The sequence below is a fragment of the Ambystoma mexicanum genome, chromosome 8 (genome assembly GCF_040938575.1).
Source record: "Ambystoma mexicanum isolate Mex_15411 chromosome 8, UKY_AmexF1_1, whole genome shotgun sequence".
NCBI classification, from domain to species: Eukaryota; Metazoa; Chordata; class Amphibia; order Caudata; family Ambystomatidae; genus Ambystoma; species Ambystoma mexicanum.
In genome coordinates, this window is record NC_090929.1 from 442,169,039 (window position 1) to 442,192,207 (window position 23,169).

The 23,169-nt window shown below is 45.1% G+C and overlaps 1 protein-coding gene across 4 annotated transcripts in view; it reads left to right on the forward strand.

The window, feature by feature from the left end:
* The window catches only part of CLSTN1 (calsyntenin 1), an 842,090-nt gene that overhangs the window by 323,938 nt on the left and 494,983 nt on the right, over positions 1-23,169 (forward strand). For all 4 annotated transcript variants that reach the window (XM_069610016.1, XM_069610015.1, XM_069610017.1 and 1 more), the window contains 2 exons: positions 223-418; positions 17,542-17,750. In XM_069610016.1, coding sequence (XP_069466117.1) covers positions 223-418; positions 17,542-17,750 — 405 coding nt within the window. The remainder of the gene's footprint in view (positions 1-222; positions 419-17,541; positions 17,751-23,169) is intronic.

Sequence of the window (23,169 nt, forward strand, 5' to 3'; positions counted from 1 at the left end):
CGGCGAGTTGCTTGGAAGCCAAATGTATGCTTTTTCTTTCTTACTAAATACCCCGGGCCTCTTTCCTTCTTAAAGCACAGTGCTCTTGCCTTGTCCATGGACCTCACAAACCCCTGGCTGCCGAACTCCAAGTCATTTCCTATATTTTTCTTTTCATTTTGTATGACTTGCACTGCCCTGCACTGTGGTTCTGTGACTAACCTGTTCTTATTGAACCTCTAGGTGAGATTTGTGGATTTAAGATTCATGGACAGAGTGTCCCGTTTGATGTCGTGGTAGTGGATAAGGCCACCGGAGAGGGTTTAATCCGCTCCAAAGAGAAGCTGGATTGTGAGCTGCAGAAGGACTATATGTTTACTATCCAGGCCTTTGATTGTGGGAGAGGACCAGATGGTGCCGGGGCAAAGAAATCCCATAAGTAAGTGCACTGGTGGTGTCTTTATGCAATGCGCTCTACATGGGGCCAACAGGACTTTTTTTTATATAACATTTTTATTACATTTCTATTAAATTACGTTTACCTGTGATATGATGCATGGGAAATGTGTGTGCAGAAAAGATGGTGCTTATGAGGCTCTACCATAATGAGTTGCTATGTTGATTGATGTTTAAGCTTCATTTGTACATTGTGTTTCGGATGTTCACTTGGCAAATGTTATTTTGCCTTTCTTGCAAATTTTTTCTTTTGTGATCTGGCTTATGTTGGCCTTGACATGGCCTTGCTGGTTTAGTCAGATGCTAGCATGTGATTGTAGTGTTAGTCCATAACTTCCTTGCTGTGCAAAATCACAGTTGTAGTGTTCTGTACTTCAACTTGCTAGAACACCACACTTATTATGGTATCCGCTACCTGATGCATAAGGAGAGAGTTTAGTCCATTGTGCCCAATATCTGGAAAGGAGAAGCTATTAGCTTTGTGGCAATGTTCTGAGAAGACGAGCAGTATGTGTTTTTATTTCACTGTAGTTTTAAGACGAGCCATTGAGCTTTGTGTGATGTTATAAAGCGTTTAATCTGCGCCAATCACTATTGTAGTGGTCCAGTTGTTCCAGTGCATTATCTGAGAATTTGACGTTTTGGATCACTGCCCGGGTTAACCAGACTCTATATTTAGAGAAAGAAAAAACACAAAGTGAGGGATACGCAGAGTATATCGGGAAACTGGTGCCCAAAATGAATGAATTAGGAAGCTATGATGGCGTTGAGGTAAAGGCAATGTGGTTGTATAAGTAATGCCGACCTTGCTTTCAATTATTCATCATGACCATGGTTTTGTGTCTCCTCAAACATGAGCTGTTACAGCTTGCTTCAGAAAGGTGGTGGTCCATTCCCAAATGGTTGCTGATGCATCTGCAGAAGCGCCTGATACAGCTGTCAAAGGTTCCACCTGAGTAAAACACTGCACCTGTGACCCCTGGACTTTCAGTAACGGGAGCAACAATATGAGTAGGTCCCCCAATGCCACTGACCTTACCTGCAGCTGCTGATTCTTTGACTGGGTTTGAGGGGCCAGGGTGCATACCCGTTTCCTGTTTTGGGTTCCCTCTACTGAACCCTCATTTGAATGGGTGCAAAATCTGGTTCAAACTGTCAAAATGTGTGATTAATGGGATTATTGGTCGGGTCGACAACCAATCCCTTTGCTTCACCCAACTTCTTTCAAAACTTGCTGATCGATTTAGGGAAAGATGTTACTCTATACATCAAATTCTGCATTTCCAACTACATATTTATTTGATAAAATGCTACAAGGGAGTGATTATTGGCTCTAATCAAGATCTGAGCTTTTGGAGCTTGCTAAATAATCAGGGTTTTTGTACAATCAGCCCAAATTAACCCAATTCCAGAATGAATTGGGAAACATTTTTTAATTTATATTCTAAACCAAAGAATCAACCCAATCTTAAAACTCCTGTAACTGCTTCTGATTCGCATTAAGAATTTGAATTTCTTTAATTAAGAATGCTTAATGCTGCAGAGCTCTGGGCTCAGATGGGCTCGCTAACATGACATTATGGGGTGATCCAGAATTGTGGGCTTTCATTTTGTTTTATCTTGTTAACCATACATTAAAGTCTACGTTTCTCCCGTTGGCGTGGAAACCATCATATTTCAGGGGGGCCAAAATGGAAGTTGCAAGCTACCAGCTAGTCAGTCACTTGCCACCTCATTTCTATACATACACACTGCACACCATTTATTACTCGCCAAGCGTCAAATATCACTAGCCAATGGCTAGGGCCGATTGCTCCATTTTCACCCTGTCCGATATTGTGCCCATCCACAAAAAAGGTGACTGGCTCAATCCAACTAATCACCTCCCTGTTAGACGCAACAAGATCTTTGCGTATATACTCCTGGGTGAATTGGAAGAACAGGTTAAAAAAAACAAGGATTCTCGATAGGAATCTGTCTGGTTTCAGGAAGAGGTTGGGCACTTCCGTGAACAGATTATTCATTTTCAGAAACAATATTTCAAAAAGGACAATTTATATTACCTATTTGATTTAACCATGGCATTTGACAGGGCCTCTGTGGAGAAAGTAGGGCAGTAATTGCACAACTGGTGTAGTCCTGTCATTTTTTTAAATATACTTGCAAATCTGCATCAAAACACGCAAGTGCAAGTTAGGTTGGACGGGGGGCTCGATGACGGAACCTGTAACTACTTGTCGTCTACGCCAGGGCTGTGTCCTGTTTCCGTCCTTTTTTTAACCTAAACATTGCTGACGTGGTGAAGTATTTAAAAGGGGGCCCTGTTTATCCACCGTGTCAGGTTCTCCTCCAATACAACATGTGGCGTATGACTTGTTGGACCAGACTCCAATAGGACTCTCCCGAGCTTCCTTTACTAAGGACGTGGATTTGGAAATGATTCCCTATAAATTTAAAATCTTTTATTGCTGTGAAACAAAACTCATTTAAATGCCACCTTAAGCAAGTCAAATTAGGAGGTTCCTACCTGGAAATATCTGGTTTATACTATTAAAGGAAAACAGAATAATGTTAATGAACTGAAGGATAGGTCACCTGTAACTGTGGCATAAGTGGCTAACGAAAATATCAAATTTATTTTCAAACCAAGCTCCTTGCTCTGCTATACGGAACAGAATTTAAATGTACCAATTTCCCTTGGTATAAAGTTGAAGGGAACTTGTGGCATAAATATTTACTTGTGCCACAAGTGGTTCAAGTCGCTCCCTGCGATTTATGCAGGCGATAGTAGATTGGAAGATGTCAGTCTGGGCCGAACTTCTGGTTCCTTTCAAACATTCACTATTGTTGACTAGGTCTGGTAATCAACCTTCACGAGATTGAGATTCATTCTACTACCCACTTTAGAAGTGCTTGTTTCTAGACAGAAAATAGACAGTTTCTGTAACGGCTGCAATTAAAGGTGATTTAATTATAAATATTGTAATTGTATTAGTATAGTACATAAATATGCAAACAAATCAAGGATGTTACTGTGACATTTCTTGTGCAAAAGTCAATAAAATTAACAATTATTCCATATCTAGTCAATCATGCTCAGTCACACCGGATCACACATACTGAAACTCTCAACCTACTGGACTGAAAAACCTCATATGTTCTAATTAACAATTAAAAATAATGTGCAAATCAGCTAAAGTGTTCAAAATGATGCAATTTTGGGCCAATCCACATCCATTCAAATATCTACAGCAAAGATGATTGTTAATGATCCAGTCTGGCAACATTAGTAAAATATTAGTTTACCCATAATACTGTTTAAGCCTTTACTACAGCTTTCAACTGCATCACTAGGGCTACAAATATTTGCTAATCCTTTAGACGGAAAGATGTCCCTTCATTGATTGCCTACTCGTGTTTCGGTTCTCGCCCCAAAGTTTCTCTAAAGAGGCCAACTCTTCATCAGGGCATAAAGGTATCTCAAAGAATGTGGGACATGGCACTCCAATTATCACATAAGCATATGTATAGAGACGAGCTGGACGGGCACTGTAGTAATGGAGAAGAACATAATTTGTATTTCATGACTTGGCACAATGTCACTCGGAAGTAATTTCAAATCTGAAACATGTCCACATATCCCTTCTGGAAGCGGCAGCTCGGCTGAATAGTTTAGGTGCAAAGATTACCATCAATTAATGTCTTCCTTCATGAATAGCTTCTAATTCCAAAAGTTGAGTTGCAATCTGGTCAATCCCAGCAATTCGGAGCGCAAAATTTGCATAGACTGAGCAATGTTGTGTTAACATTCAGTTGAAGTAATATGATGGCAAACACAGGCTCAGTTCTCCTGTAGTGCCATAGCACGCAGCACAAACAAACGCTGGAGGCGTTGCCTAACAAGCATGCTTCTTTGTTGCACAAACAGTCCACCTTGTCAACGAGGACCCAGTCGATCAATCCATCAACGCCTTTATCCACGAAGTACAAACAGTCAATGACTCAGTCGTCGTCCACCTGGATGACCACTACAGTTGTGAAACCTTGCAGACCTCCTCTGTCGACCATCGCAGCCAAATCTTTGTGGGAAACCTAGTCTATGGTCAGTCACACCATTGCTTTAACTGCCTCATCTCCTCAGCGCGTCTGCACATGGCGCGTTCTCTGCTCATGACACTTAAAATGCATAAACGCCCCCTTTTCACACTTCTGCCTTAAGCTTGGCTGACTTAAATGTCCTTGAGTGCAGCACCCCTAACCCTTCCAAAACCTGCACCATATCCAGTGGACCTGCAAGGCCCCTTACAGCCAAGGCCCGACTAACATTACCTGTCTATGGATGTTTTGTGCACCTTGTATACTCTGGTGTCTGAGCTCCAGACAAGGGTTCCGACTATTCCTCCACAACCGGATCTAGCAACTGCAATATTGACCCAGCCTTTCGCCTCTAGAAGCAGCCACCGACGATCACCTCTACCTTAGACAGAACTGCCTCCGCACCAACCCATAGATATCTCTTCAGACTGATTCCCAGGATGACATGCATTCTGATTCAACTGCTACTCGTTCTATCTGAATGGATTAGTTCGATTTGGTATCCACTGTTGAAGAGCAGAGGAGATTCCACCAAAAGTCTCCTCTCAATGAGATTGAAGCTTTCTTCAAAGGGGAAGCCCTTTTATTCCTTTTGCTCTAAGCAACACTGCCTCGCAATATCTGACAGACTACTACTCATACTGCTCCATCATGCGGGGGATGGAAGGACATTGTATGCCCCAGGTGAGCAGAATAAGGCTCAGTCTCAGCCTTACAGTGTTGCTCACAGATGCCACATCTGTTTTCAAACCGAGGGCCAATCCAACAAGCAGGCTTGACTCTTGCTCCACACCACCCTTCTGGTTTTGGTACCCCAGTGGAAGGATGCCTGTCTTCATTCGAGTATCAATGCAAGCAAATGACATCGGACAAATGGGTGCTTTCAATGCTGACTCTCAGCCACACTCTCGCATTTGTACAAGGCCATAACGCTCTCCATTGCGCACTTCAACTGGAAGGGCCATTGCTCCTATCCAAGGAAGATATAAGGCAAGTCCCTTGTTCTCAGCATGTCCTGATTCTTCTATTTCCCAGTCTGCAAAATGTTGGTTGGTAGGAGAACCATCCTTGACTTATGATACATCAACAAATTCCTCCGCTCAGTCATTTCAAGTGGTTACGCTACAAAACATTTTTGACCAGCTTGCAAAGTGAGACTTTGTCATCCCTGGACATGGAAGACTCCTATTTCACATTCCCATTTGCCACCACTGGATAGTTTATACACACAGATTTGTGTTTCACAGTAGCAGGCCTCCGTTTTCAATTCAAGGTCCTCCTCTTTGGCCTCAAGTCTTTGATTCCAAAATGCCTCACCCCAGCCACGGCGCATCCAGTAAGCCAAAGATCCACGTCTACCCCTACTTTGATGACTGGCTGATCTGAGCAACACCTCTGCAACAGTGCTTACAGCACATGTAGGTCACGGATGGCTGTCTGACATAGTTAGGCTACTCACTCAATTACAAGAAGTAATCTGTGATTCCGTCTCAACTAATGGTGTTTCCAGTGGGACACCTGGACACTACAACTGCTACGCATCCTCGAACAGAATCAACACAATACTGTGTAAGGTTTGAGCATTGTCTCAAACTGGTTTCCAGTTTTGGTTGGTTTGAACTGGTTTAAAAGTTGGGGCCTCTCCTGTATATCTCTCTCACTCCATCACTAAACAGTTGCTGACTGGTAAACAATTTGGCAGTGAAGTTAATGTCTGAGTCCTCCCATATATTTCATATCCTAATTATATTTCTGTACTGGGAGAAATCTAAGGGTGTTCTCACTTCCACTCCCTTGGGATCTTCTACAGAGGTGGCCAGGAAAAGGCCATCGCTCTTGGATCCCGACCCTGGTGGGTGGAGAAGCGAGGGCGGATCACCTGGCTGGAGGGTCCTTGGGGATTGGGGGTGGGGTGCCTTTAGGTGAGAAACAGTATTCCCCACTTCCCTACCAGGAGGAAACATTTATTCCTGAGGCAGTTATGGGATATGGTTATCCACGTCCCATTGACTGAGAAAAGGGTATGGGACACTCAGTCCAGACGGGCTATGAAGAAAGCAAAAGGAGTTTAATATTAGATGGGGGGGAAGGTCTTTGGGGACCAGGTGTCGTATCCCTCGTTCCCTACTGACGCGGACCCAACCCTTCATGGGCCATTGTAAATCCGCTCCCCTGACTGCTTGATATTTGGCCATTGACAGTGCTGGGACAAAGAAGAGGCAACCGGTAGTAATGAAGACTATGTACTTTTACCACTCTGGTACTGGGACGAGGCCTGTTGAGAGTTGTAGAAGTCAGGCATGTCCCCTTAATGATGGTCGGGCCGAGCTAATTGCATTTTCGCACCTGCAGCCTGATAGCTGGAGGTGTATAAAAGGAACACCAATCAAATGATGTTTGGAGAGGCGGTGGTGTGGGTGAAGCTGCTGCAGCAGAGGCCAAGAGAAGCAGCAGGGAGCTGTGTGTGAAGCACGCTGATAGTTCATGGGAGTGTGGCCCGGCCGCTGGGGCTCCGTGGAACCGATCAAAAGGCAAAGGGAGCTGTTCAGAGAGGCTGTCCCTTTTTCTGGTGTTAGCAGTGCTCGTTCTCCTGTGGACTGAAGCCTACCCAGGAGAGCTTGAGGGGCACGAGGTGGAGTCCTGAGGCAGAGAACAGCAGGCCGGGCGATGTGTGCTGCGGAAAGACCCATTGACTCAACCGGTGAGTTTCTATTAGAGGAAACCTGGTATGCGAGTATTTGAGCTTACGTTGAGGATTACATTGTATTGGCGTGGTCACGTGTGTGATAAAACACGTTTTAGAAGGTCTCCGAGCTGAATCCTTGTTAACTATTGAACAATTGAGAATACTTTGTAGCAGAGTGGTCACGTGTATAAGAAGACATGGATTTCGAAAGGCTCCAAGTGCTGGGTATGTTATAAAAGGCAATCTACAAAGAACTTTAACAAATAGATCTTCATGATGATTGAATTCCGACCTGAAGGAAAACTTAATGAATCAGCAGAACTGTTACCTATTACAATGACGAGTTAATGCAGCTTAAAATTCAAATAAAACCACCATGTGTCAAACTCCGAAATGAAAAAATGTAATCTGAGGGAAATCTTTATATGCTGAACCTTAAAGTGAACAGGACTTTGAATTTAATTGAAATCAATAAATACTGAACTTTAAAGTGAACCACTTTAACAGTGCAAGTGAACCCAATATATGCTGAGCTCTGGAGGTGAACTTTTACATGGTTCAAGAGGCATATTAAACAAATATACTTAAAGCTGAATGCACTGCAACTTTGAAGTTTAAATATTACTCCAGATAGTTGTACAAAGACCAATCCTACAAAGAAGGCGTAGAACTTTTAAGAAATCTGTGAATATTGTTGCAACATTGAAACAAAGCCTTGGGGAAGGGAACCCTGAGGCTTGAGACACTTATCGACTTGAGGACAGAGTCTCAAGATACTTTTGTGTTTGGAACTGTTTTATTTAGAACTTGGGGAAGGGAACCCAGAGTCTTGGTTAAAACGCTATGATTCTGATCTTAAGGCAATCCTGATACTTTTGTTGGAGCTGAAAGGAAGCTGGAGCTGGACGGAGCTGTGAACTTTGATGAACACGGTTTTGTTGGTTGCTGACATCCCTACACATTGTATAGATTAGTTGTGAGGGCAAGTATAGGTTTTGGACACACAGTAGTTGAACTCTTTGACACAGACTTTCCTTAATTTTATTTCGGTTGGGAAATCCCACCATACTAGAGGGCAAGCTGGGCCTTTTTCCATCCTGACATTTAAGTTAATAACGTTTTATTTCAAATTCAGAATCTGTCTGTCTTACTCCATGATGTCTTTACAGTACCTTATTACGAGTAGTATTTTCACTGATTCTGGTCCTGGGAAACGCGCTTTTATTTTCTATTTACCATAACGTCTATTGTGTGTACATTATTGGATTATCAGCAACAACTGTCTGTTTAAAAAAGCTTGTAATAGTGTTTTTATTTGTAGCATGTATTTGAAGATTTTTTTTGTTTTTCTTTCTTTGTAGTTAAATTGGCAATTCGACACAAAATTGGCCCCTTACATGTTGCTAATTGATGCCCACGAGGAGAAGACAATGACTGTTCATTCAGTTATTTTGTTTGAAGTGCAGACCTAGATCGGGAGCAGTGGTACAAGGTTTGGGAAGCCAGCATTGGGCTCACATCTTTTAACAGTAGCGCAGTTCTGTGAGTTGCGTTTGCTGCATCCGTTGGGATTAGTCCATGGTCAGGTGCTTTTGAAATAGTCACTTTTTTTGTGAGATTTATGCAATTGGGGGATCCAAGGATACATCCCTTTTAACAAACAAGCAAACACTACTCCAGTGGTCAGAATCCAACATGACCATTCCCTAAGGGGTTTTGTCTTTTACCCTTCTCTAAACGCTCACAGGCCACATCAGTCACCATACTTGGTAAAATAAGACCAGCAACAGAGATGGGTAACGCTGGGACAAGGAGGCCCAGAGAGTATGCACAGAAAACCACGAGAACTACTGCCAACTTTCTAGTTGTTGGGCATTGAGGGGAAAACCAACAGGTTAAAAGGAGAAACCGAACAAAACGAAAGTAGTAGCAGCAGTAGCATTTGTGGTGGTCAAGATAAGGCAGCCATCACAGTGGTGGAGTAAACGAGTAGGAACTGTAGAACGCAGGGGCAATGACAGCACGAAAAGTGATCAGCAGAGATGAGAGAATCAGGACTTGCAGACAATTAAAATATTGCAACTTCCAGCGCGGCAAAGCTCAATATTACCTCAGATAACGTACTGCTGTTGAAAGCTGTGACCGCCGACGCAGACCGACTCTGAGAGGGCTCTGTGGCAACTGGATGCTGCAGGAACGTCCCACGAGTCAGGGGACCAATATTTCAAACACTGAATGTCTCATATGGGGCTGTCCTCTGTATGGGAGAGGGCCATCCCTGGGGCGAGCAGCGACCCCTGTAGCTAAATATAGAAGCAGCGCAAAGTATTGGAGCAAGGAGAACACGAATGGACACATCGAAACACAATATGCATCACAGCCACTAGGTCGGGAGAGAAGCCCGCTAAGAAGGGCTGCTCCAGTTTGCGTTGGATAGGAGAAGCAACGAGAGAATGATACACCCCGGGTAAACCTGCTGAAGTGCTCCTGAAACAGCCGAGAGGCGAGGCAGGTTTAGCTTAGGTACAGTGCAAGAACAGGGTTTAAGGTAATTATTACTGGAAGAGTGTTTTCACTAAAAAGGGTATTCTGGGCAGGAAAAGTGAGGTGATTCCATCAGTGGACTAAAATATAAAAATAAACCGGCATTAAATAAAGGCACTGTTCAAAGGGCCACTGTTCCACAGCCCAGTGGTTCTGGGAATATTAATTAAAGGATAGTTCCGGGACTTTTTTTTTATTGTCCCTACGGGTCGGCCATGTGTTTGTAAGCATAAATCGGTAGATCGTAGGAAACTTTCCTATGGACCTTACCCGACTTTTCGCCCATTATCGCACTCGAAATCAGCCTCCATTTTGTGATAATCCTATCATTCCGCCGCATCGACCTGGCTCACCTGCCTTTGCGGCACTAAATCAAATCCCCCGCCCCTGAGCCTGACATCAGCAGACGCGTACTGCCCATTTCAAGCACGTCTCGTGTCAACAATCGCTGCGCCTCAGCTATTGACGTGTTGCCATGGAAATGGCAGGACGCCTCTTTCCCCAATAAGTATAAACAGACCGTTTCACAACACACAGCAGCAGATTTTCGATTCCATTCCTCTCTCTGTTTTACTTTGAGTATTCTGTGACTCGTTTCAGTGCTCTGGTCAGCTACCTTCGCCGCTTGTAGCCCGTGTGAACACCTGTACCATCTCTGTAAATTATTTTACTATCTTTACCGCACAATGGCCACAATAATGCCGTATATGTACGAGCCCGAGTACACCGAGGAAGAACTACTGGAAAGTCAAGCACGCGAAAACGATGGGGATTCGGACGGCAGTTGGGAGGACCAGTCAACGGATGAAGAGCCTGGACCATGTCGCATGGACGGCGTCTCCACCTGGTGCACGTGCAATCGGTGCGAGCTAATGCCAACTGAGGAGGAGAACTGCTGCTGCCGTGAAAATTCCGGGTGCTTGGCCTACATTTCGGAAAGCGAGCAAAGTCTGAAGGAAGGCGAGCAAAGTCCGCAATGCATCACCGAGCTGCCAGAGTTCAGGGAAGCCTGCCTCTCACGGACCGTGTTGAGGATGATGATGGTGCTTATGCACGAACTTCGCGGCACTGTTCGTCCGCGTAATCCGAGTAACGAGTAAGTATACTCTGTTTGTGATGTCAGTGATGCCACCACTATTTCATGGTCGTCTCCCACATATAAAATTACATTTACATATCATTCGAACGCATGTAAATTTGTTCCATATAGTGCATTTTCTAGATATAATTTTTTTCTAAGAAAAATGACATGTGTTACCTGAATCGACATTGATAAGAAAGTTTGGTCAGTTTAATACAGTTTGCATCTTTTTTTTTCACAGGTGGTACAGGCTGGTGGCCTATCGTTGCTTCACTTGGTGGCTTCACGGGAGGCTCGGACACCGCGTTCGGAGAGTAATACCTGCCTGTGCGGTACTTGCCATTAGACAACATTTCCCCAGTGACAGTGGACAATACAGCGGATTTTCCCTCGATGTGCTGCAACCTCAACTTTACAATGTGTAATGTTTATTATTTATGTTTAATTAAAATCTAAAATAAAGCCCAACATATATTTTAACAATGGTTGTTTTGATTTTTTAAATGAATCTAGTGTATATTCTCCTGGGAGGGTGAGGTATTTATAAACTCACCCCCCTGCATTCCATGTAGTAGATCCTGCAGCCATCCTCTTACATTCAGTTAGATGGCCTCTCCTTGGTGAGGCCCTGCGGCAAACGGGTCTTGTCTGCACGACCACCGCCCCGATCCACCCCCCGCCCTATCAAAGGCAGTTCGCACCGGGGTACTTGTGCTGGCAAGTGGAGCTGTCAGGGAGCGATAAAGGCCAAGAGGTGCCAAAGACCATGTACACTTCAAAGTGGTCTATAGAGCATGGGTTGTTGTTCCCATGTCTACCTCCAGACCCCGTGTCTCCTGCCAAGCATCCCCCCTCACGCTGGACGGCCCCCTGCAATCCACATAAGTGTGTCTCCATTCACGAGTCTTCCTGTGTCTTGTCTGCACGACCACCGCCCCGATCCACCCCCCGCCCTATCAAAGGCAGTTCGCACCGGGGTACTTGTGCTGGCAAGTGGAGCTGTCAGGGAGCGATAAAGGCCAAGAGGTGCCAAAGACCATGTACACTTCAAAGTGGTCTATAGAGCATGGGTTGTCGTTCCCATGTCTACCTCCAGACCCCGTGTCTCCTGCCAAACATCCCCCCTCACGCTGGACGGCCCCCTGCAATCCACATAAGTGTGTCTCCATTCACGAGTCTTCCTGTGTCTTGTCTGCACGACCACCGCCCCGATCCACCCCCCCGCCCTATCAAAGGCAGTTCGCACCGGGGTACTTGTGCTGGCAAGTGGAGCTGTCAGGGAGCGATAAAGGCCAAGAGGTGCCAAAGACCATGTACACTTCAAAGTGGTCTATAGAGCATGGGTTGTTGTTCCCATGTCTACCTCCAGACCCCGTGTCTCCTGCCAAGCATCCCCCCTCACGCTGGACGGCCCCGAGAACAGTACAAAAATATAAATCACCAATTTGACGTATGGCATCTTGCAAAAACAATCAATAAAAAATTGTCGGCTGCAGGAAAAAAAAAAGATATGCAAGGTATTTCACAGTGGTCCAAGTCAATCAGCAACCATCTTTGGTGGAGCTCAAAAACATGTGAAGGGTCGTTGGAAATTCTACTGGAAAAATGGCGGTCAGTAATGTTGCACTGTAGCAACGTACATCAATGGTCGACAAATGAGCATTTCCACAAATGTGAACATGGCCATTTGTCCACAGAGGAGGCACGGAAGAAGAAGTGGTTGATTCCTTCATCACCCACTCACAAGGCCATTGAAAAGATTGTATTTGATAAAACTATAACAAGAGATTTGAGGGGACTCACGGAATTCTGCCACACAGGAGATTTGGAGGTGTTCCACAATATGTGCCTAAAGTACAGGCCCAAAAGATTGCATTTTGGCATGGAAGGCATGATAAATCGGACTCTTCTAGCGGTCTTGGCACATAACCATAATGTTGGCCGTCAACAAAGTAGGACGACCGGAACTTTAGGGACGCTTCGCTACAATAAGGCCTTCACTAAAAGAAGTAAACAATGGGTGATCAAACCAGTGTTTGAGGATATGCAATATGAGTTTATTGAGAGACTTATCGTAGATGTCCTCGATAGGCACATACATGGAGTGGTGAACGAACCTATGCAGGGGACAACTGCATTGCCACCCAACATTGCCTCTGTTCCATGTCCACCTAAAGCAGAGCTCATTGAGAAATACACATCACGGTTTAAATGATTGTAATTCGATTGTCTGTTCTCTCGAGTCTCCTCATGTTGCAGGCCCATTGCAATTAAACCAAACAGTAATATAAATCATTTTTACAAAAATTATAGAATGTTTCCGTATTACAAACACATGGCCGACCCATAGGGACAATAAAAAAAAAGGCACGCAGACAAGATGCCCTTACACTAACTGGAGCTAACTAGAAATGTGTGCTCGCTCAAAGTGAAGGTCAGCTGCTTTGATGTTTTGCTCGGGTGGCGGAAAGGCCCACGACCCAATATAAGGTTCTATTGTGATTTGACCTTGACAGGCCGGGACCATCCTGAAAGACTAAGAAAAGATAATGAATAAAATTTCAGAAACGAAACGATGAGCCACGTTCATTAGAAGAAGTAACGTCGGCAAAGAAGGAGTGGTGTTTCGGGTCTGCCCTACACAGAGACACAATGGAAAATGCAAATATAATGTAAGTAACTTTTGATGAGTTTATACCGCAATTTCATTACTATACAGTGGCTTTAAAGACGGGTTCAGTTGTACTTGTTCGTTCTATGTGGCATAGTGTTTTCTACCGCGCACTATCTGGAGGAGAACCATCTTCTTTTACTGAAGCACCTCAAAACCTTCCTCTTTGCTTCTGCTTTCTCTCTCCCTCTCCCCTGCTACAACTGGTCCACTGTCTGCGACCTCGGTCCTGGGCCCTTCCACTCTCCACCTGCACTGCCTCCCTGTCAACCCCTGCACTGGGGGACTGTCTCAGTATCCTACAGCCCCCCCTTCCCAGCACTTGTTCTGCACTTACCTTGCACTTGCCACCAGCTGGCCCTATTTATTTATTATTTTATGCTACTTACCTTGTACTCCACTCCCCCCCCCTCCATGCCTCGCCACGCCTTTAAACACTTGTGTACACCCAGTAGCGCTGTCCTCGCTATGAAATGAATAATTTTAATAAGGATCTGATGGTGAGACTAATTTCATTTTTTATGTTTTTAGGTACATCATTCACTACTGTCTGTGTCACGAGTACCAGACACCGGCGGACGGCTTCTACAGCCGCCAGTTGCTTCTCCGCGTGAACAACGTTACCACCCTGACCATTTTATGGGACGATCGCCAAGTACAAGTATGCCCTTACGCGGTACTAACGGTTAGATGCAACATACCTACCGTTGTGGTGGCCTAGTGCCTCGTTGTTGGAACAGCCATGCGATTATCAGTGCGACAGAAGAGCTTATTTTTATCGTAAACCAACACCCTGTGTACTGCACACGAACATCGCTTCCCTCAAGACGAACTAATTTGGATCGAGAGCAAAGAAAAATGCAAATCGCTGAATATTCTCTAAACATTTGATGTCCAATAAACGTACTTTGCCAAATGTACAATCTTGCCGTTTGCTTTTAAACCACGGTTTCACATTCCGAATTGTGGTGCTGTATTGTGAGATGCTCTAAGACCCTGTGTACAGCAAAGGACCATCGCGTTCCTCAATACGAACTTTTTGGAACATGAGCAAATAAAAATGCAAATCGCTGAATATTCTCTAAACATTTGATGTCCAATAAACGTACTTTGCCAAATGTACAATCTTGCCGTTTGCTTTTAAACCACGGTTTCACATTCCGAATTGTGGTGCTGTATTGTGAGATGCTCTAAGACCCTGTGTACAGCAAAGGACCATCGCGTTCCTCAATACGAACTTTTTGGAACATGAGCAAATAAAAATGCAAATCGCTGAATATTCTCTAAACATTTGATGTCCAATAAACGTACTTTGCCAAATGTACAATCTTGCCGTTTGCTTTTAAACCACGGTTTCACATTCCGAATTGTGGTGCTGTATTGTGAGATGCTCTAAGACCCTGTGTACAGCAAAGGACCATCGCGTTCCTCAATACGAACTTTTTGGAACATGAGCAAATAAAAATGCAAATCGCTGAATATTCTCTAAACATTTGATGTCCAATAAACGTACTTTGCCAAATGTACAATCTTGCCGTTTGCTTTTAAACCACGGTTTCACATTCCGAATTGTGGTGCTGTATTGTGAGATGCTCTAAGACCCTGTGTACAGCAAAGGACCATCGCGTTCCTCAATACGAACTTTTTGGAACATGAGCAAATAAAAATGCAAATCGCTGAATATTCTGTAAACATTTGATGTCAAATAAATGTACTTTACCACATTTACAATCTTGCGGTTTGATTTCAAAGTACAGTTTCATATTCCGAATTGTGGTGCGCTGTATTGTGAGCTGATCTGTGTTGATTTCCGGGGTCTGTGTGGAGTCGCGTAGAAGACGCCTGGGCGCGTTTGCCTACGCAGCACAGTCACGTCACGGATAGAGGCGGGGAATATGAATGTTTTGATAAAGTCTGTTTCAGGGGCGGGGGATTTGATTTAGTGCCGCAAAGGCAGGTGAGCCAGGTCGATGCGGCGGAATGATAGGATTATCACAAAATGGAGGCTGATTTCGAGTGCGATAATGGGCGAAAAGTCGGGTAAGGTCCATAGGAAAGTTTCCTACGATCTACCGATTTATGCTTACAAACACATGGCCGACCCGTAGGGACAATAAAAAAAAAGTCCCGGAACTATCCTTTAAGCAATACTTGGCAGAAGATTAATTTGGGGATGGGGACCACATGGTTTAGCACTTGAGCAAAAAAAATAATACAAGAAGTGGAAAGACCAGGCGATGTGGGTTGTCCCCTTTGGCATACTGGAGTTTGTCCAGGGGAATGAAGTAACTTCCCCGATAGGCAGACCAGCAAGTAAAAAAACCTCACTGGGAAAGTGTGGCACTTTCTTTTGGAACACTTTTTGGGTTTTACTTTACATATTGGAACTTTTTGCTACAGAACTGGAGAAGACTGCACAGGAGTAGTGAGACATTTTTTTCTTTTTGTAGTACGTTTTTGTAGCATTGAGAGTGAGGGTCAGAACAGGTTTTGGACACAGGACGCAGATCTCTATTTTGGACATCCTGACAACCACTGAACCATTAGTTTTGTTGAGGTAGGGAAACCCCTCATAGTGTTGGGGCTAGTGAGCCATTTTTCTAAACCCCTTTATTATTTGAATAAAGGGCATGACAAGAATTTTACTACCTCTGCCTGTCTCCTATGTCCGATTCCTCACAGGGCATTCCGAGTTGATACTGGGATAGAGTTTAACAGGGTGGGTGCGTGATAAGAGAAGTATCGTTTTTCGGGGCCTCCTTGCGGACTAGTTGTGATTGAAGACGGTTGGTCGATTTGTTGCACAAGGAGCGTGTGTCATCAGATATGTAGCGCTCAGCTGCCAGGTATGCTGCTGTTACTCATGGCACCCTTTAAGATAATGTTAAAAATGAATGCAAATATTCTGTCGGGAGCACACTTCATATTATATCAAAAGCATACATCTGTTTAAATGTGTAGTAGTGTCTAGAACATAGAGAATAACATGTCCCTTTTGAATTGGAATCTTGTTATGCTTTTCATTAAATCGGATCCTTGTCATTGTTTTTATTTTTAGTGATCCTTTTTCTGTGGACTCAAAATGGACACTTGCAATATAGATACACCATGCCCATGTCGTTGAGACAACGAACTGTTTATTAATCAGCACAATTTAAATTCATGTTAAAAATGAATGCAAATATTTCAGCAGGAGCACTGTTTGTGCATATGCCATAAGAGGAGGGGGCCAGCAATATGCAAATAATGTATGGTCATTTCGCCAATTGGAGCAGTCAAGCTGAAATGCAAAGCCATGCCATTTCTGCATGGGAACACATGATGGTCAAGCATTTTTGGGACTTGTTTGGGCTGTCTCACGGATCCGCAGCTTATTTGTGGTACAGCTAGCAAGGGACCCATGCCTTTAGATTCCTTTCTTTCACATGGTTTAAACTAAAACCAAAAAGTGATACACCGAATGCTTCTGTTGTGGGGGAACGGGAAGGGTTTGTGGAGGAGTTATTTGTTTAGCAGAACCTTCTTCTAGAGTTGAACACCCTTAACAGAGAAGCAGGTACCCCAGGTTTATTTAGCTGGCTGGTAGTTGAATCTTGCATAGGTCACTTGGAACCAGAAAACCATGTGTTAGAGGTACAAGTAGACTTGCTGAGTCAAGTGATTGTACCAAACACAGATTGTCCTGAATGTTTGACGCTGATTGGGTGGCAGTGGAGGATTCTTATGGAGGATATGAAAGATTGTTTTATTCAACGATCTTTAAATACTCTAGGAGATTTGAATGGAGTGTGCTTGTGCAATTTCGTTAGTCAGCCAGTCACTGCCATGTGGTTATGAGAAAATGTATCATGTACATTCTCCTTGGGTGTTGACCCATTGGAGTTCACCACTCGTGAATGGAGATTGCTTAAACATAGTTCAAAACCGCTACCAGTATTGTTAAAAAATGTAAAGTTTACTCTGCAGGGTCTCTCTCGCCTTTAAAATGTGGGCAGTTTTATCAGACACTTGTCTTTGCTGTGTCCACAGAGCTACGGTCCACATTCAGGTGAACGATGTAAACGAGTATGCACCAGTGTTCAAGGAGAAATCGTACAAGGCTACAGTTATTGAAGGCAAAAAGTATGACAGCATTTTGCAGGTTGAGGCCTTGGACGCCGACTGCTCACCCCAGTTTAGCCAAATATGCAGCTACGAGATTGTGACACCTGATGTACCCTTCATCATTGGCAAAGATGGTAAGCCAAAGTCTCATAATTACTGGCTTGTTGTGGTTGGGGCGTGCAGTGGTGACTTAACCCTTATTATGCTCGATGCATGAACAATGATTTTATTTTTTAACAGGGCGAATTTGTCCTTTTCAATGCTACACTTCCCAGAATGTATTTCGGTACATTGCTTGACATATGTTCAAACCTAATGTTTTTTCCATGGATGCTTGTCAAGTACAAACTTGTGTTTGCCTTTAGTATAGAGCTTCTGAACTAGACTTTGCAATGGTCTTTTTGTTTATAATCAGTAGTCACCTTGGTTTTAAAGAGGTCTATGTTGTGTTCTTCACGTATGAACATTTGTGGGCACATTCTTCCTATCCCTTTGCAGAGTTGCAATGCTAATTTCGTCTGGAGAAGCAAATCCATTAATTACTGGTTTTTAATTTTTGTATATTTGACGCACACTTGTTACATAACCATTCTTTTATATATTACATATTTTACACTTGTGGAGTACCCTCAGACTGAAATATGCTTCAGTGTGGAATAGGATTTTCAGTCCCATTTGGCGGTGCATTTCGAATATTTATGTGAAGTGGGCATTACATCCCAATAAGCTTTGTTAGCCAGCTTACTTGATTTCAGTGTTAATCCCTTTTCCATTTTGGGCCTATTGCAGGGCTGTAATATGGTTCTGCATGCAGAATTATTGTGACCAAAACACCCCAACCATCATTACTATTTCATAAACTGAATAAGAACTATCAGACGCAACACAGACAACTTATTCCATTAAATGCAATGGTTTCCCAGGCAATATCCTATCTGTCCTACTTTGAATCCATCATCCTTGATGCACTTGTTTGCGTCATCAACTGCCTCAAAGCATACAATAATCAGTCTTCCCTCATGCCACTGCATTACATATTTAGTCTCATCAGAATTCCCTATTCCTACCCCCATCCTATCAGCTGGAATCTCCTTAGGCATATATTTAAGCTCCAAAGTCACGCCTTAATATAAGCAAGTGCTTAATAACATATGGCCAAGCGTCCTTATGGCTGAGCAGCCAGGGCACACTTCTCAAGAGGGATTTGATGGGCACACAAAGTAGAACAAGTTCATGGTTCAAATAAAAGAATGTCCACACAAGGTTACAGCACTATACATTCTTTAGCTACTGTTTCAGGTAAGTAAGAAGTGGTGGTGGTGATGGCAATCTCTGGTATTTGCAGGCTTGCTAGAGTGGGAGGCCCTTGTCTTTAAGCCCAACCAGACCTAGTGTGTCAAAGCCACTACTGTGCACCATTATTTTTACAGTGATCATGGCTTCTTGATTACCATATACTGAAAATGGCTGTTCCTTTAAGTCCTATTTGTTGTATAGAGTATACTATGGGTGCTTACCATCTTGTTTGCTATCACGGGCCTGTCTCGTGAGGGGGAAAAGGCATTGTAATCTGAGAGAGAGAAGGTCACACGCTACCCATCTGTTTTCCATGCTTTTAATAACCTTGAGCTGTGCTATGGTTGAATAAATTCTCTGCACATAGACCAGAAATCTGTTAAACAGTTTAAGAATTCATTGATTTTTATTTAAAAAAAACTGTTTGCATCAAAACAAACCGAATGGGTGCCGTCTCTTTGCCAATTTTCATGGACGCCCGACACACATTTAAAAACTAATCACACTGTGGGATTAGTATACAAAAGTGTCTGTTTCCTTATTTTTGTACCACAACAAAGCGAAATAGTTCTGGTGACCTCACGACCTAGAACCAATCACACGTTCCACCTCTCATGTACTACAAGGAGTAGTTCAGATCACTGCCTCCTGGATGGAGACTCATTCTAGATATTACTCGATTTTTTTTGTATCTTGTACAGAGAGGTGGCACGTTGTGGGGATGAACAAATCAACCAGATGGGGCAACTGACTTAGATATCTATTCAGACTCTTGACCATCTTCCTGCCTTCAGGTTGGAAACTACCATATGTGGCTGTGCACTTTAGCAGGGTTCTTGAAAGGAATGCCCGTCAGTGCTTTATGTATTTGGTTGGAACTGGCTAATCACTATCGGGATTCCATCCAAATTGATGATCTGTTGCTGGTCAGATGTGAGATTGCTGGCTGTCTACTATTGGACATCCACAGCCAGTTTGAATGGTTCAGTTCCTTTCCATTGGAGGGCTGTGGTCACCCCCTGCCCCAGCCTGATTTTATGATGCAAGCAGAGGGCCTAGAGCCATTTCTTTTTTGACCACTGGAGCCAAGTATTCTGTGGGGATGGAGCGACAGCAGGACATTGAAGGACTGCTGCTCTGGCCAGCTTTGGCTCAGTGAATCAAAGCTCAGCTCATCCTTCTCAACTGGGAGGCCTGCAAGAGGCGCCTCCCTCACTTGGACTTGTGGGACTAGCAAATCTGAAGTCCTGCTTGTTCTTGCTGTCCTGGCAACTCATAAGTGTTGCAGTGGTGGATTTTTCTGCATTCTGGAGATGGGACTTCCTCGTTGCAGAGATGCCGTCTAGCCTTGGGGCTGGAAGTTTCATGAATACCCTCCCTGCACTGCAAGGACTTCACCTTGCTGTTCTCATTCTTCACTACAGAGGAGGGTGTGCCTGAAGTCTGTCTGCGATATGCTGCCTTTGCCTACTGATGTTTGAGGTCGAAGCGTCTATTGCTCCCATCTGCTACTCATGAGGTCGTCCCAACTCATAGAATTAAAATTACAGCTATTTTCTACCCTTTTAGAGTTACCTGCTAGTGTCTTACCTAACTGTTTGGAGGAAGCCTCAAATCTGCTTTAGTGTCAAACAGTGATCCTATTTGTCCACAACATTCCTCTATCCTTTGAGGGGGCTTTCTTTCTGTTTGGAGTTTAGAGCCCCAGGTTTCCTGTATGTCTTTAATTCTCCCTCTCCTCATAGAAAGGTGTTAAGATATAAAGTCCCCCTAAAGCTATCCTTCCCTTTCCCTGGGTGGTTGTGCCTGGACATATGAGTGCTATCCGGGGACCTCTTAGACACCAAGGACTCGTAGTCTGCTGCATTTCTTAGAGGTGTCTTCACTTTCTACTACTTGCCCACATTGTGCTCCTATACTGCAGACTTTGACTTTCAAACAAATTCAGTTGTAGGGTCGAACCAGTTGACCCCTGTGTTGTGTTTGAACTGCCCTATTATATACACCTGTGCAACTATGGTTACCTGTAGCACACCTGGACACTGGCTAGGATAGGAGTGGACGTCTTAAACATTGTGAATATTTTGTGAGGGCCTTTTTTATAAGGCCTGTAAATTGTTATAGAATTCCTACACACCTCACCTCCTTGCCACCCTTCGCCTCCATCTACCCTCCCATCCCCCACGGATCCGGACACAGCGATGATGGGAACGGGCGACGATGGGCTGGGGTCCTCCCGTCTCTACTTCCCAGATCTTCGCCGCCTGACTAGATGGGGTCGTTCCACGCCATGATCTACAGGGCTTCAGAGCTCTTCCAGCTCATTCCTGAGGAGAAGGTTTGCTATACCAGCGCTGCGAGGCCAAGAGGAAGACCATCCTGTCGTTCCCACTCCTGGATGACATTTGGGACGAGGGGTTGGCCCGCATGAAGAACCCTTCAAGGCCCCGAGGGAAAGGGACTGTAATGAGAAGTACAGGGTGCGGGACTCTGTGCCCAAGCGCTTGCGGACCCAACCGTTGCCGAACTCTGTGGTTTCGGCAGCAGCCAAGAAGTCGTCTTCGGGCTCCTCCTCCGGCGGCCTCCACCCCCCGGACAGTGAGGGGAAGAAGTTTGATGCCATGGGGCACCGAGTTATCACTCAATACTCTGTACTCTGGCGGGTTTCAGCAGGTGTCGGGCCTGCGAGGGCTCCTTCCCCACGTCAGATCCCCACACACTCTGCCTCCGGTGCTATGGCACCGACCACAGCTGGGAGGGCTGTTCTACGTTCGATGTGTTGACCCTGCATGCTTTGAAGAATCATTTGGCCAGGTGGAGGGAGCTGTTCGAAAGATCACCTCCAGAGGACATCAAGACATACGTGAGGAGGAAGACCAGGCCCAGTGTAGGTGCCCTGTTCTCCTCTGCACCTTGCAAGGGCGACTCCTTCCCAGGGAAGTGCCCAAGTGGGAGGGCCCTTCCAGGTCCTAAGATTCCCAGAGCTACAGGCCAACAGGCCGAGGGTTTGCAAGATCCTTCCTGTCCCACCGCTGAGGGGCCGCAAGGCTCTAGCACCATGGTTCTCCCAGAGAGGCTCTGCTTTAACACCAGGCTTGCGCCCGAGGAGTCGCCTATATGCAGCAGTTGCACTACTGGCATCATGGTCGAGGGCACTACGATACCTGACGGCAGGGAAGGTCTGAGCCTTTGCTTTTAAGTGTATAGGCGGAGACTGGGCCCGGCTCTTCAGGCACCACCCAGCAGGCGCATGGCGCGGGGCATGACATAATGAACGCCAGACAAGCTGGCGACTCACCTGGAGCTTCCTCCTTCTGGAGCGCATGCATGGAACGCACGTCTAGACTGGACTGGACAACGCCAGTTACCTGGTCCACGTCATACCCAATCACATAGGGGATACGCAGCTCCCAGCTTCGTTCGACAAGGACAACCAAGACCTCAGCAGCCACAGGGCCCGGCTCCTACGACCCCAGGCCCTTCCCCTGCATGCGAGGACAGGTACTTCGAAAAGTTCCTTACCCTTATGAAATCAACTTAAATGGGCACCATCCTCAGGGGCGTCATCAAAGATGTGCTCCCTCCGGTGCCACCTCAGGCTCAGACAGTGGTCCCGACCCCAGTTCCAGTTCAGCCCTTGGTTCCCTCCTTAACACCAGTCACAGTGGCTCCGCCTCCGGTGCTGCCAGTCAGCATGGCACAGCTGCCCGCACCCAGCACACCTCTGGTAGCTCCCGACCTGCAAGACACAGCGGGGGACACGGATGAGGACGATGATCTGGATGCTCACTTGTGAGCTAAGGCTTTCCACAAGAGGCTGGCGGGTGTGGCAGAATACCTGGGTATGCCGCAACCACAAGTTGCACAACCTGAAGTGCGGGTTCTGGCTGAGGTGCTGACCATCTGCCCTCCCACAATAACTGGCATCCCTCTGCAAAAAGATGTAGAATCACTGGCCAAGAAGGGATGGGTGAAGCCGCACTCCACGCAGTTTACCAATAAACGCCTGGATACCAAGTATAGGTCGGCGGAAGGGGACTCCCTCATTCTGTCGGTACACCCTTAACCGTAGTCATCCGTTATCGCTGTGGCCTTACTTTATTCCAAACTGTAGTCTTCGTCCTCTGCACCCACCCAAGCACTCCTAGGGAAGGAGGAAAAGCTGCTGGAGTCCTACGGCAAAAAGATGTGTTCTAATACCACGCTTAATCTGCACCAGGCCAACGCTGATGCAATGTTGGCAGCAATGAATCAAAA